Raw genomic sequence first — 14,530 nt, forward strand, 5'->3', positions numbered from 1 at the left:
GGGCCACCCCGTGGCAACCAGGGAATCCACCCCCAACCCCCAATTGTGCAATATCTTTTGTGTGCCCGAATACCCATAGAGGATCCATAGCTACTGATATTGCAGTTGTCCCCTCTCTCACCTCCCCTCATAGTTTATCCCTCTTCATGGCTCTCACATCAATCCCTATGGTTCTCTCTCTTTCCTTTCTCCTAAGTTTTCCATGTTTTTTTTTTCCTTCCCTTCCTCTCTGGCTCTCTTTTCTCCCCCAACCTCTCCTTTTCTCTCTCACCCTGGTTCTGTCTTCTCTCCCCCTCACAGTTTCTCTCTCTTTGGTTTTCTCTCCTCACCATCCTCTTCTGGCTCACCCGCCTCTCAAAATCTCTCTGATGCTCTCTGGATCTCTCTTCTCTCCAGCCCTGTTTGGTTCTCTCTCTAACCCCCTACTCTCTAGTTCTCTCTCCTCTGTCCCTCTTCCTTAAACAGATGCTTAAAGAGAAAGACATGGCTCTGTATTTGTTTTTATTATAGTGGGTCTGTGGTATTACCAAGTACCAGAGGTTCTCTAGGGCTGATGGGACCTCCAAAGCCATTAAGCACAGGCCCTGTGCTTGGGCATCCCCCTAAAGCTGGCCCTGTACCTAGTAGTAATTAGCTAAGAGTGATTTCTCGTCACACAATCCTAGACTAAGAAAATTCACTTTGTACCTTTGAAGCAAAATCATCCAATTTCTCAAACGTCTTTAGGTTGATCGTTAGAGACTTCATATTAGATCCGTCCCAGGGATATTCTATGTAGTAAAAGGATATAGTAATTTCATTACTGAAAACATCATGATGAAATTAAGCAGTCATATTTATCATATATAATTAGGAAACTTCATCTTACAAGTTTGTGTAAATAATTATTTAGAAACTGGATATAGATTTGCATTGCCAGAATAAGGGCTTAGTTTAGTTGAAAATTATAATGAGCCTATTCTTACTGCTGGACCTGGTTTCAGTACATTTCCTAGTTTAGTTACGTCGGATTTAATAAAATACATGCATCAATTTTACCCTAACAAATGTCAGCATCAATCTTTCAATCAAGGTGGAGAACTAGTATTGCAATACGAAAGGATTGGAAGAGAAAAGGAAAGTCACAATTTACCGCCTATTTTGTAGTGTTAAACATAATATTTAACAACCAAAAGAGAATTTAGAAAAGTGAAATATACAGAGTAAGAAGTATCCAGAATGTGGATTCTGTACTATAGGGAGGTTTTCTGTGCAAAGGGTCCAGGTGCCTCTGCAAAGGAATGGTCACTGTACAAAAGGGGGATTTTCATTGGACAGTATATTTTACAGGTTTAGGATGAGGCTGCATTATACACTGGGAAGCAGAGGTGTGGATGTGAGTCAAGATTAGTAAACTAATCTTTTTTTAAAAAAATATATTTATATTTAATATAAACGGTCTGGTGAGTGTTTTCCTTCAGTTATTTTTACTTTATTTTAGCTTCTTCATTACATTCTAGTCCAGACTTTTAGATATTAACTTGTTCTGAATATTATAGTATCTGATGTTGTAATTGTTAGTGTCTTACTCTACAAGTTTCATACTTTATAAACGTTTGTTTAACACACTAATTTGAAAGTTATTTTATATAAATACTTAACTAATATAGTGTAATTTTCCAAATTAATTATTTTTATTTACTTATTTTTGTACTAAAAAGAAAAAAAATATGTGCAGATATTGTGCAGTATAATGGTTTAAAATCAGCTAATGAATATATTATAGAGAATTGGGTACTCTAGATTTTGTGTTATATAGTGTGAACCTTAAGGAACGTCGTCCAATGTATTTCATCAGAAGAAAAATGGTCTGTATGCAACTTTCCAATATTATAAACATCACTTTAAAATTACCATGCTACATCAGTTAAATAGGAATCAAGACCAGTGGCATTAGCATTGCTATTGAGAGTTAGACGATTACAATAATGCACATAAAAATAAGTGTGTTCCTACCAAATTTTGCATCAGCTTTATAACTCTCTTTGCGATCTGAAACCAAGAAAACATTGTCATGTTAAATATATCTCATATATTCATATACCCATCTAGACAGTCACTTTACATTATTCTGTAAGTGATTTCTCCCTTTTATCATATCTTACAGTATATGATCTTGAGGTCCAGGTTTATTTTTTTGCTTTTAAGTTTTTGTTGTACACTTTTTCTCTGTCAGCCAATCTCCACTCTGCGTCTCTATATTTATCCATGTCACACATTCATTCCATATAAATCAGATACACTAATTCAACCTTTTAACATTCTCCCTAGGTATAATATGCAAGTAGGCCATTACTGTAATGACACAACATTTTTTCATAATAAATACTTTGCAAAGAACACAAAAGAAATGTGTCCTCATTTGATGCAAATAGGTCATTTTTATTCAGTGAAGTAAACTTATGGGTAATGCCAGTACTTTGAGGTACTGCTTTAGAGACTGGGTCTTTAGAACATGACTCATACGTGTGCTGAAACAAGAGTTTTAAACTTTCTGAGCAAGAGTGAGACACTGCATCGCAGGACCCCATAGCAAAATATTGGGGAGGGCCCAGCTATACCCATTCACTGTCCCAATGACCCTGCTCTGATCTTTTAGGCATGTGCAGGGGCCAGCGCATGCACAGTATGGTTCTGTTTGCGTGGAGGGCTTCAATGAAGAGCCACCCTCACCTCTGAGCCCAATAAAGGCAGAACCCCCTGCAGTGGTGGTGGTAATAGTATATGAATGCTTTCTCTAATGATTAGGGCCAACCATCAATGGGGTACGCGGGTAACACTATGAGGTCTGGAATGACAAGAGGGCCCACCATGACCTCCCTGCCAGGCCCACTTGAATCTATATGGGCCCACACCCAGCATGGATGACCCACCACACAGAGAGCCTCAACAAGGCTTAGAGGGTGATTAAGGGGATATACAGGGGGTACATATCCCCATATCCCCTTCTCTCAGGTGCAGGGCCATACCAAAGGCTGCACCTGTCCCCAGTGCCCTGCTCTTTGCCCTGATGCACCACCCATCATCATCATCAATCAGATTCAGATTCCGTAGCACTTTACAAGGCCTTGATGAACAGATGGGTTTTTACAAACAGTGATAAAACAATACTGGGTAATACATACATAAAGAGAGGTAAGAGGGCCCTGCTCACAAGCTTACAATATATGGGACAATGGTTTGATACACATGGGTAAGTGCTACATGATATTGAACATTTGTTCAGCTAGAATGCAAAGGTTACAAAGTATTTAGTGGACTGTTTGCTCAGCCACACAACTATGTTGGTCAGAGGGTTGTTGTCTTGTGTTAGCTGTGTAGAGTGTGGTAATAGAGTAACCTAGGGAGATTAAGATGGTGGTAGAGGAATATTATAAGCTTGTCTGAAGAGGTGGGTTTTCAGAGAACGCTTGAAGGTTTGAAGACTAGAGGAACGTCTTGTGGTGCGAGGGAGGGAATTCCACAAAGTGGGTGCAGCCTGAAAAAAGTCCTGTAACCGAGAGGAAGAGAGACGCAGATCTTGTGCAGAACGGAGGTGTCTAGTTGGGAGATATTTTGAGAGAAGTGAGGAGGTGTTTTTTGGGGCAATGTTGTTGATGGCCTTGTATGTTAGTAGAAGAATTTTATATTGAATTCTTTGAGAAACAAGCAACCAATGTAGAGACTGACAGAGTGACTCAGCAGATGATAAAACGATTTGCAAGGAAAATCAATCTAGCCGCTGCGTGCAAAATAGATTGTAGGGGCTTGAGTCTGATTTTGGGAGACCAGTAAGGAGGGAATTACAATAGTTGATGCGGGAGATGATGAGTGCATGAATTAAAGTTTTTGCAGTTTCTTGTGTGAGAATTGTACGTATTCTGGAAATGTTTTTTAGATGTATGCAGCACGATGTAAATATAGAGTTGATGTGGGGAACAAAGGATATTTGCGAGTCAAGGATTACACCTAGGCAGCGGTCTTGCGGCATGGGATTTATGGTCATGTTGCCAACATAAATAGAAATGTCAGGCGGGAAGCTTCTATTGTTGGGTGGGAATATTATTAATTCTGTTTTTGAAAGGTTGAGTTTGAGTTGGCGAGAGAACATCCAAGATGAAATGGCAGAAAGACACTCAGTAACGCGAGACAGCACAGATGGTGAAAGATCAGGAGAGGATAGATAAATATCCGCATAAAGATGATACTGAAATCCAAAGGAGCTTACTAGTTTTCCAAAAGAAGTGGTATAGACAGAGAGGATCTAGGACTGAGCCTTGTGGTACTCCAACTGATAAAAGAAGCGGAGTGGAGGTTGTTTCAGATAAATTAACACTGAAAGAGTAATTAGATAGGTAGGATGAGAACCAGGATAGGACAGTGTCTTGAAGACCTAGGGTTTGTAGTGTCTGTATGAGGAGAGAGTGGTCAACAGTGTTGAATGCAGCTGAGAGATCCAGGAGAATTAGAAGAGAGTAATCACCTTTACTTTTAGCTGTGATCACATCATTGACAAACTTGGTCAGCGCAGTCTCTGTGGAGTGTTGAGAGTGAAAGAATGATTGAAAAGGATCCAATAGGTTGTTTGCGAAAGAAAATGTGAGGCAAGTGTAGGCAATTCTCTCAAGAAGTTTGGAGTTGCATGGGAGCTGAGAGATGTGACGGTAATATGAGAGAGAGTTAGGGTCAGAATTTTGTTTTTTTTAGAATAGGAGTAATCACTGCTTGCTTGAATAGTGATGGAAATATACCAGTAGAGAGAGAGATAGATTACAAATTTTAGTTAGAGGTGGAATGAGCACACGAGACAAGGACCTACCAATTTGTGAGGGTATGGGATCAAGAGGACAAGATGTAGAGTAGGAAGATAAGAAGAGAGTAGAAACTTCCTCTTCATTTGTGGGATCAAATGAAGAGAGGGTGTCAGAGGATGCTGGGAAGGAATTGAGCTAGTAGAGGGAGATGATACCAATTCAACTCTGATATTATCAATCTTGTCCTTGAAATAAGAGGCAAGATCCTGGACACTGATGTTAGTTGGAGAGTTTGGGGTGGGAGATTTGAGAAGAGATTTAAATGTGTTAAAAAAGGCATTTTTGGATTTAGAAGCTTGAGCATAGATGGGAGATTGGAAGTATACTTGTTTAGCAGTGTCCTGAGCATTTCGATAGGAGTTGTAAATAGCAGTATTTTCGCTGAAATCATTAGAGGTACAAGATTTGTGCCAGTAACGTTCTGATTTACGAGAAAGCTTTTGTATATTTTGTGTTACTTTAGTGTGCCCTGGTTGACAACGAAGTCTATGCAGAGTATGAAGAGTCGCTGGAGCCACTTGATCAAGGGCAGTAGCTAGGGTATGGTGAAAATGAGAAACTGACATATCAGGGGAGGAGAGTGTAGAAATTGGGGAGAGAAGGTGTTGGAGACAGGTGTCACCCATGTGAAATTAGGACTCTGCTTTGGAGAGGAACCGGCAGGAGCTGCCAGTACCAGCAGAGGCAAGAGAAGAGGAAAAACCAATAGTAGAGGGAAAAACAAGGAAAGGAGCCTGTAAGTAATGTACTGGAGGAGTGCCTTAGGAAACCTGGTGCCAAATATATTAACAACATACAAAGGGAGAGGTAAATTGTCTATTCTGGTTCCAAATTGATGATTAATATAAGAGAATGGGTAATAGGGGTTTTGATTTGACTACTCTAGCATCCAATGTATAGAAAATATAGGGGTGGGGTTTATAGGACTATTCTGGCTCCTAGTCTATAAAAAATATGGGAGTGGGTGATTGATATGAATATTCTGATGCCCAATGTAGAAAGAATTATTTTGACATGACTATTCTGGTGTGACAACTTGTGTAGGCTCTGCTATGTTATAGGTAAAGAAGGCAGATGTCCACTGTGTTGTGACAGAAGCATAATCAGTCTGGGAGCATTGCCGTTCAACATGGGGACATAATTATTATTCTTTATTTATATGGCGCCACAAGGTTTCCGCAGCGCCGTACAAAATACATAATACATACAGTACAAACAGTATACTAAACAGTGTACAACAGTACATAGTAAAACAAATATTACCAAGACTTCAATAGCTCCAAGCATAGCAAGTACAGTGATGTAGGAATGTAGGAGAAGAAGAAATGGTATTGAGACAGAAGGGAAGAGGGCCCTGCTCATAAGAGCTTACATACTAAGGGAAGGGGAAACAGACAGCAGGCACAAGAGGAGTCAGTGGAGGGGATCAAGCACAAGAGGATACAGGGAAGTGGGAGGTGAGGAGAACAAGGAAGGAGATGGTAAGGTGGATGGCTGGTAGGCCTTTATGAATAGATGGGTTTTGAGAACCCGTTTGAAGGTGCTGAGATTAGGGGACAGACAGATAGAGGGAGGTCGTTTCAGCGGAGAATGGCAGCACGGGAGAGGTCTTGAATTCTGACTTGGAAAGAGGTGATCAGGGGGGAGTAGAGGCAATGGTCATTATCTGAACTCAGGGAGTGGGCAGGAGTGTGGATGGAGAGGAGGCTAACAATATAAGGAGCAGTGGAATAGGAGACGGCCTTGTAGGTGACAGTGAGGAGTTTAAAGAGGATTCTGTAGGGAAAAGGAAGCCAGTGAAAGCAAGGTAGAGAGGGTGGGCAGAGGAAGAGCGGTGTGAGAGAAATATAAGTCTTTAAGCCGCATTGCGTATAGAGGGAAGGGGGGACGAGATAGGTGAGGAGAAGGTTGCAGAAATTGAGAGGGGAAATAATGAGAGCGTGGATAATGGTTTGGGTGGCATCCTGAGAGAGGAAGGGCTGGATGCGGGCAATATTTCCTAGTTGGATGTGACAGGATTGGGCAAGAGATTGAATGTGGGTGGCAAAAGAGAAGGAGTAATCGAGGGTGACACCCAGGCGGCGGAGTTGGGGAACAGGAGAGATGGTGGTGTTATTAATGGTGATAGATAGATCCCGGTGGGGAGAAGATTTAGAATGAGGGAAAACTATGAATTCAGTTTTAGCCATGTTGATTAGGAGAAAACATGAAGACATCCAGGAGGAGATGGAAAAAGGCAGTCAGAAAAATGAGAGAGGAGAGGGTGGGTAGGCTCACGAGAAGAGATGTAGAGTTGAATGTCATCGGCATAGAGGTGGTACTGGAGATCAAAGGAAAAGATGAGGGAAGTGGTGTACAGTGAGAAAAGAAGGGGGCCGAGAACAGAGCCCTGAGGGACTCCAACAGGAAGGGCATTTGCTTTACATTGTTTATGGGGGAGTTCTTTTGAAGAGCATTTAACAAAAGCTGTGAAAATTATGTATACTGTTCATTCCTGAGATTAATGATTAAGTGAAAAATTGGGGGTGTGAGAAGTTAAATGTGACAAGTAAAAGACGCAGCATCAGAGTCTGTGAGGAGACATCTGAAAGATAAAAGGGAAGTGACAGAGGAGTTGAGTGAGGGAGACACTGAGTGTGTGAAAGGAGACAAGACAGAGCTGAAGCAGAGAGAGATAACAGTAAAGCAGTGGGAAAGAGAAACTGTGAACAGAGAAAGAGCATTTGGGACAGAGTGGAAAAAAACAGCCATTGAAAGAAAGTTCAAACAATGAGCTTTGGAGTGGAGGAATTCTAGATAAGTATAGCTTATTTGCTGGTCGTTTGAGATACTACCCTTAAAGTGAAGAGTAAAGGGATAGTGTGGAGAGTCACAGAGATGTGGATTTGTATTATTCCCTTTTGCTAGTGCTGGACTGAGATATTTTTTGCAAGGACTATAGAGCTTGAGGAGAGGGTGGTTAGGTTTGATACACTGAATTTGACCTTGTTCAAGGGATATAGATGTTTGCTGAGCTAACAATTTGCTACTGCTGTCAGAAGTTGTAGGTCTACAAGGAAAATAAAGCTACTGAACAGAAAGAAGTGAGTTTGTTAACCTCCATTTTGTGTGAATACAATTCAGCCTATGAGGAGCATTTTGAGATTACAGAGACATTTGTGCTATTTGCTTTGAAAATCTGTAGTTGAATTTATTCAAGAGTCAAGTGTTTTATCCTGTCACCTGCTTTGTGTGATTGCACATCATTTTTTCAAGTGCCTGTGTTCAAATTCAAGTTGTTCATCTGCATAGACTGTGAGCGTCAAACTGTGTTATTGTTTCTAGGGAAGAGTGATAACTGGATCACCAGGGATGTAAGAGGTCGCTATTCAATGGCACCTATATAAATTACTGTGTTCAACTCAAGAACTATCTGCCTCGTTTAGGCATATGCATAAAGGAAGCAAAGGAGGATCAAAGGTCACCAGGATGCACCAACAAGAGAGCTAAGAGTGTTATTGTGTATTTACATGTTTAAAGAGTTTGAGTGTGGTATAGTGAGTTGGGAACTGTGTAAAATACTGTGAAATTATTACATAACCTGTGTGTAGAGTTAAACTGCTAAGAGAAGACCTGCTGTAGGGAGAGAATACTATATTCAAGCCATGAACCTAGTCAAATGCAATATAAACCTGGGGAGAGTCTAGTATTTAGATTCCAGTTGAAGTTGTGCAAGGGAAATCATCTGAGTTGATATGCAAACTGTTAGCTTTATACTGTTCAAGTAATCATTGTCTTTATTATTGTATGTTGTATTATTTGATGCCCTGTCATTATTTCATGTTAAAAGTATATATTTGCTATACAACATAGAAAAATGTTGCTGCCCAGCCTCATGTCATCAATAAATGTGCCTGGATGGCTTCTACACCATTCTTGTGTAAGAAGTGTTTTTCGTGTTTGTGGTCATAATTATAGTGTAGGTGTCTCCCATGTCTCTCCCCTTGGTGTTTGTGGTCCTGAGCACTCCCCAGAAGTAACTTGACAAGATTTGGATGGAGGCACTGTTCTTAATATGAGAGGTGAGCAGAAATCTTACACCCACGCCATCACATACACCAATTCCCACAGGAGCCTGTAAAAAGGGTGTTACATAAGGAAGAAGGGAGGGGGTGGACTGCTGGTTTCATCTGTACTGGGCCCCCCAATTACTGATGGCAACATTGCTAATGACCATACTGCCTCAGTAGTAATAGGAGATTCAAGTGAATGTATACATGGGAGTCAGAATGAGGGTGGTTTTGAAGTAGAAATATTTAGTGAATATTTAACACTAACCTTGATTACTGGTAAACCTAGATCATTATTTTACCTTATCTAAGGGCCAATGCAATATTTTATTAAACAGTCATTGGAGAAAAGGGAAGGGGAGTTGTTGTGTAAGATCGCACTGAATATATTAAAGAAATTCCATGAATATTCACAAATCAAAATGATTATTAAATATTTCATTTAGATCCCATCCCGACATGTATTGATAAACTTTATGGAATTGTAAAGTGAACTTTCCATACAAGCCATACAAGACCTAACAAGCCTTTCTACAAATTGATGAGCCAAACATGTTATAATCACTTTATTTATATAACACGTTTCTCCAAATAAGACTCAAAGCGCTATATATTTGCAGATTAAAGATTTCTAGATTGGGTCCTGTGTACTGTATGAGGCAGTTAGTTCCAGAGACTAGAAGCTGCAAAGCTCAGTGCTTGAGCCCAAGATGAAGTATGGGCTCTGGAGGGCGCCTGGAGGGCGCCACAGATTAAAAATTCCTTTAAAACTGTGCAGCGACCGCTGACCATACCTTTCACGGCCGCGAGTACAGCTTCAGATACATCCACAGGGAGGGGGGGAGGGACTATTGGTCACCACCGCCGCCTCTCTGCTCCGTCTCCTCCACTCCACTCACTGACACTGTCGGGCCGTGATATCATCATCACGGCCCGACAGTGTCAGTGAGTGGAGGGGAGCAGACGGAGCAGAGAGGAGGCAAGTTAAGGTAAGAAAAGACGCACACTTTCAAAATCGGCGCCCCCACCCTGCACACTTACACACTATTTTGTAAGTGTGCAGGGTGGGGGCGCCGATTTTGAAAATGTGCCTAGGGCGCCACGGACCCTAGCACCGGCCCTGAGTATGGGAGATTCTAGCAACTATTACTAGTCTGTTAGGAACTGATTTTAGGAACTGTTAGTAGTCTTTCATCTGTCAATAGAAACCCAAATTTTATAAAAATCCTTGTAAGGATCCTTGTCCTCTATAAGGATAGAGAGGCCCATCATCTCTGGGATCAATTCTTAATCACTGCAAATTAGTCTCAATTTTTGGATCATCGTCTCCACAGATATGTGGTCAGCCTGGACGGTTTCCTCTAAGACATATTGTATGGAATATTATTTTATTGCATATGATGTTTCATCAATATGTAAGTCCATTCCACATGATTTGGATGATTGAGCGGTTTCACATGTTTTGAACAATAATCCATATAAGCCTATCTCACAAGCCATTTTATATTGGAATGCATAAAGTATGGTATGTACTAGAGATGGGCGGGTCCGGTTCTCCGAGAACCGAACCCACCCGAACTTTGGGTATCCGAGTACCGAGCTGAGCAGCTCGGTACTCTCCCGCCCATTCCGAATCCAAATCGAGGCCAAACGTCATTGTGACGTCGTCGGATCTCGGGGCTCGGTTCTCGCGATACTTCAACTTTATAAATACACGCCTCCACAGCAATCCATCGCCATTTGACAGAGGGAGAGAGCAGGGTGTAGTCATAGGCTAATTAGAGCAGGGACAGAGAATACAATATTGTTCTTGCAATTGCTCTAACCAAAATCGCTAGTGCAGAGAGGAGGGTAGAGGTTTATTATTTTTTCTTCATATTTGGCACTCCCCAGCGCTTTTGGGGTGTCCCCCATAATTGTGCATAAATATTTCTGGCTGTCAAAAGTCATATCTGTCAGCAGTATCTACTAAATAATTTTTAGCACTCCTCAGTGCTTTTGGGGTGTCCTCCCTAATTGTGCATTAATATTTCTGGCTGTCAAAAGTCATATCTGTCAGCAGTATCTACTAAATAATTTTTAGCACTCCTCAGTGCTTTTGGGGTGTCCTCCCTAATTGTGCATTAATATTTCTGGCTGTCAAAAGTCATATCTGTCAGCAGTATCTACTAAATAATTTTTAGCACTCCTCAGTGCTTTTGGGGTGTCCTCCCTAATTGTGCATTAATATTTCTGGCTGTCAAAAGTCATATCTGTCAGCAGTATCTACTAAATAATTTTTAGCACTCCTCAGTGCTTTTGGGGTGTCCTCCCTAATTGTGCATTAATATTTCTGGCTGTCAAAAGTCATATCTGTCAGCAGTATCTACTAAATAATTTTTAGCACTCCTCAGTGCTTTTGGGGTGTCCTCCCTAATTGTGCATTAATATTTCTGGCTGTCAAAAGTCATATCTGTCAGCAGTATCTACTAAATAATTTTTAGCACTCCTCAGTGCTTTTGGGGTGTCCTCCCTAATTGTGCATTAATATTTCTGGCTGTCAAAAGTCATTTCTGTCAGCAGTATCTACTAAATAATTTTTAGCACACCTCAGTGCTTTTGGGGTGTCCTCCCTAATTGTGCATTAATATTTCTGGCTGTCAAAAGTCATATCTGTCAGCAGTATCTACTAAATAATTTTTAGCACTCCTCAGTGCTTTTGGGGTGTCCTCCCTAATTGTGCATTAATATTTCTGGCTGTCAAAAGTCATATCTGTCAGCAGTATCTACTAAATCATTTTTAGCACTCTTCAGTGCTTTTGGGGTGTCCTCCCTAATTGTGCATTAATATTTCTGGCTGTCAAAAGTCATAACTGTCAGCAGTATCTACTAAATAATTTTTAGCACTCCCCAGTGGTTTGCGCTCAGAATGGATTCAAAGCAGTCCACATATGATCTGAATGAGCAACCAGGTTCTGTCACCAGTCCTGATGTTAGTGTTCCCAGTACGTCATCTGGCCAAGGCGATGTCAAACAACAGAGTGTTTTCAAATTAGTGCAAAAAACAAAAACCAAAAAAAAATATACTGTATTGAAGCGAAAAAGAAGTGTAACTGAGCAAAAGTTAAGTGACGATAAAAAAAAAATTGCAAGCATGCCATTCTACACACGCAGTGGCAAAGAGAGAATGAGGCCTTCACCTTTGGCTATTAGTGGCAGATCCCAAAAAGTTACCCAGCCTACAATTGGTGCACAACTACTGTTACGCGTCAAAGCCGAGCTGCAAGATAACAGTGAGGCATTACAGGAGAATATTTGCTCTGATTCACAAATGACAACAATCCCTGTGGAGAGTCCATCCAACAGTGGGATGTCTAATCATGAGCATTCTGCTGATGTGTGCCTTAATAGCCCGAGTGTAGCCGGTGATACCCAAATTGAGGATGCCACTTTGGAATTAGAAGAGGATGAGGGGGAGATTTGTGTAGGCGACGAGGGCGCTAATGAGGATGTTGATGAGGATGAGGTTGTTTGTGTAAGTCCTGCACCAGTGGCAGCAGTTCTGGCACGTTACAAGAAAAAGGCCATTGTCATGCCTGGGCATAAAACAAAAAAATCCACTTCTTATGTGTGGAATTATTTCTACCCAAATCCAGACAACAATTGTATAGCCATTTGTAGTGTATGTCAAGCCACAGTCAGTCGAGGGAGGGACCTTAACCATCTTGGAACCTCGTCTATGTTACGCCATTTAACGAGAGTTCATGGCAAAGTGTTGGAAAAAGCTGAAAGTTCTTCCCAAAAGAATACAAGCACTCCCTCATCAGCTAAGACCCTCCGCTCACCGACATACCGACGGCTACAAAATACACCCACCACACCATCCTCATCAATATCCTCAGTAGCGCTCGGAGTTAGCCCGGCATCCCACTTAAGGCTGGATGACTCCGGCACTATTATTGATTCCTCTGAAGAAAGCGTTAGTCCTGCTGCTGCTGTTGCTGCTGCTGGGGGTGAATCGTCATCCCAGAGGCAGGTTAATAAAATGAGCAGTCCTACATTTCAGCAATTAACTGTGAAACAATCATTTGCGAGGGGAAGCAAATATGACAGCAGTCACCCAGTCGCCAAGCGAATCACAGACGCCATGGCTGCAATGTTAGTGTTAGATCTGCGTCCAATCTCCACAATAAACGCAGCTGGTTTTTCACAGTTAATTGAGGTTTTGTGTCCGCGTTACAGAATTCCATCGCGACACCATTTCTCCCGTAAAGCTATTCCACAACTATACCAAAAAGTGTGTACAAATGTAGAGATTGCGCTGAAAAATGCCATTCTGCCCACTGTTCACTTAACCACAGATATGTGGACAAGTGGATGTGGCCAAACCAAAGACTATATGACTGTGACAGCCCACTGGGTTGGTCATTCACCTTCACCAGCAGGAACAGCAGCAGCATGTACACCACTACGTAACATTTGTCACAGGCAGGCCACTCTTTGTATCACCGGCTTCACTAACAGGCATACGGCTGACAATTTGTTACGCAAACTGAGAGATGTGATTGATGCGTGGCTTATACCACTCGGACTCTCCCCAGGGTATGTCATTTCAGATAACGCCAACAATATAGTGCGAGCATTACAGCTGGGTGATTTCCAACATATTCCCTGTTTTGCTCACACCATCAACTTGGTGGTGCAGAGCTTCCTACGAAATAACCGTGAGGTTCAGGAGATGCTTTCGGTGGCCTGTAAAATTTCAGGCCATTTCAGGCATTCAGCCACAGCATGTAGGGGATTACAGCAGCTCCAAGAGCAGTTTAACTTGCCCTGCCACCAACTTAAGCAAGAGGTGGTAACTCGGTGGAATTCCACCCTGTACATGCTTCAGAGGATGGAGGAACAGCGCAAAGCCATCCAAGCATATTGCACAAGTCATGACATTGGGAAAGGAGGGGGGATGTATTTCACTCTTGCACAGTGGGGAATCCTTTCAGTGCTGTGCAAGGTGCTGAAACCATTTGAAGTTGTGACATGTGAGGTCAGTGCAGACTCTGCTAGTTTGAGCCAAGTCATTCCTTTAATTAGACTATTGGAAAAGCAGCTTGAGAAAATGAAGGAGGAGCTGAAAGCAAGCAATTCAGCAAAGTATGTTGGCCTTGTCGATCAAGTACTTAATTCGCTTCACAATGATCCTCGAGTTATTAAGATCTTGAACTCGGATCAGTACGTTTTGGCCACTGTGCTTGATCCAAGGTTTAAAACCTACATTGAGTCTTTACTTGTAAATGAGCGAGATGTGAACTTTTGCAAGGAGCTACTGCTCAGCAAGTTGGCCGCTGAACTGGGCCTCGGCTTGACGACGTGTCCTCCTTCACTTTCTCAAGCTGTTGCTCGTAAAAAATTAAATTTCCAAAAAAGAAGCAGGGAAGACACAGGGGGCAGACCAGAACAATTTAACATCTGGGCTGGTTTGAAGGATTTTTCAAAAAAATGTGTCACTTTGCCCATAACTCCATCCAATATGAGTATAAACATGCAAAGGATGGTGGAGGATTACTTTCAGGAGGTAGTTGATATGGAAATGTCAGACAGTCCCTTTCCTTACTGGGAAGAAAAGCAGGCCATTTGGAAACCCATGTACAAACTTGCTTTGCAATACCTAAG

The 14,530-nt window shown here is 41.7% G+C and overlaps 1 protein-coding gene across 1 annotated transcript in view; it reads right to left on the reverse strand.

The window, feature by feature from the left end:
- Positions 1–14,530, reverse strand: part of LOC142143600 (kyphoscoliosis peptidase-like) — a 52,543-nt gene that overhangs the window by 21,500 nt on the left and 16,513 nt on the right. Inside the window, exons 3-4 of the mRNA XM_075201570.1 lie at positions 1,996–2,031; positions 688–770 (exon numbers count right to left, since the gene is read on the reverse strand). Coding sequence (XP_075057671.1) covers positions 688–770; positions 1,996–2,031 — 119 coding nt within the window. The remainder of the gene's footprint in view (positions 1–687; positions 771–1,995; positions 2,032–14,530) is intronic.

Source organism: Mixophyes fleayi, chromosome 3, assembly GCF_038048845.1.
Source record: "Mixophyes fleayi isolate aMixFle1 chromosome 3, aMixFle1.hap1, whole genome shotgun sequence".
Lineage (NCBI taxonomy): Eukaryota > Metazoa > Chordata > Amphibia > Anura > Limnodynastidae > Mixophyes > Mixophyes fleayi.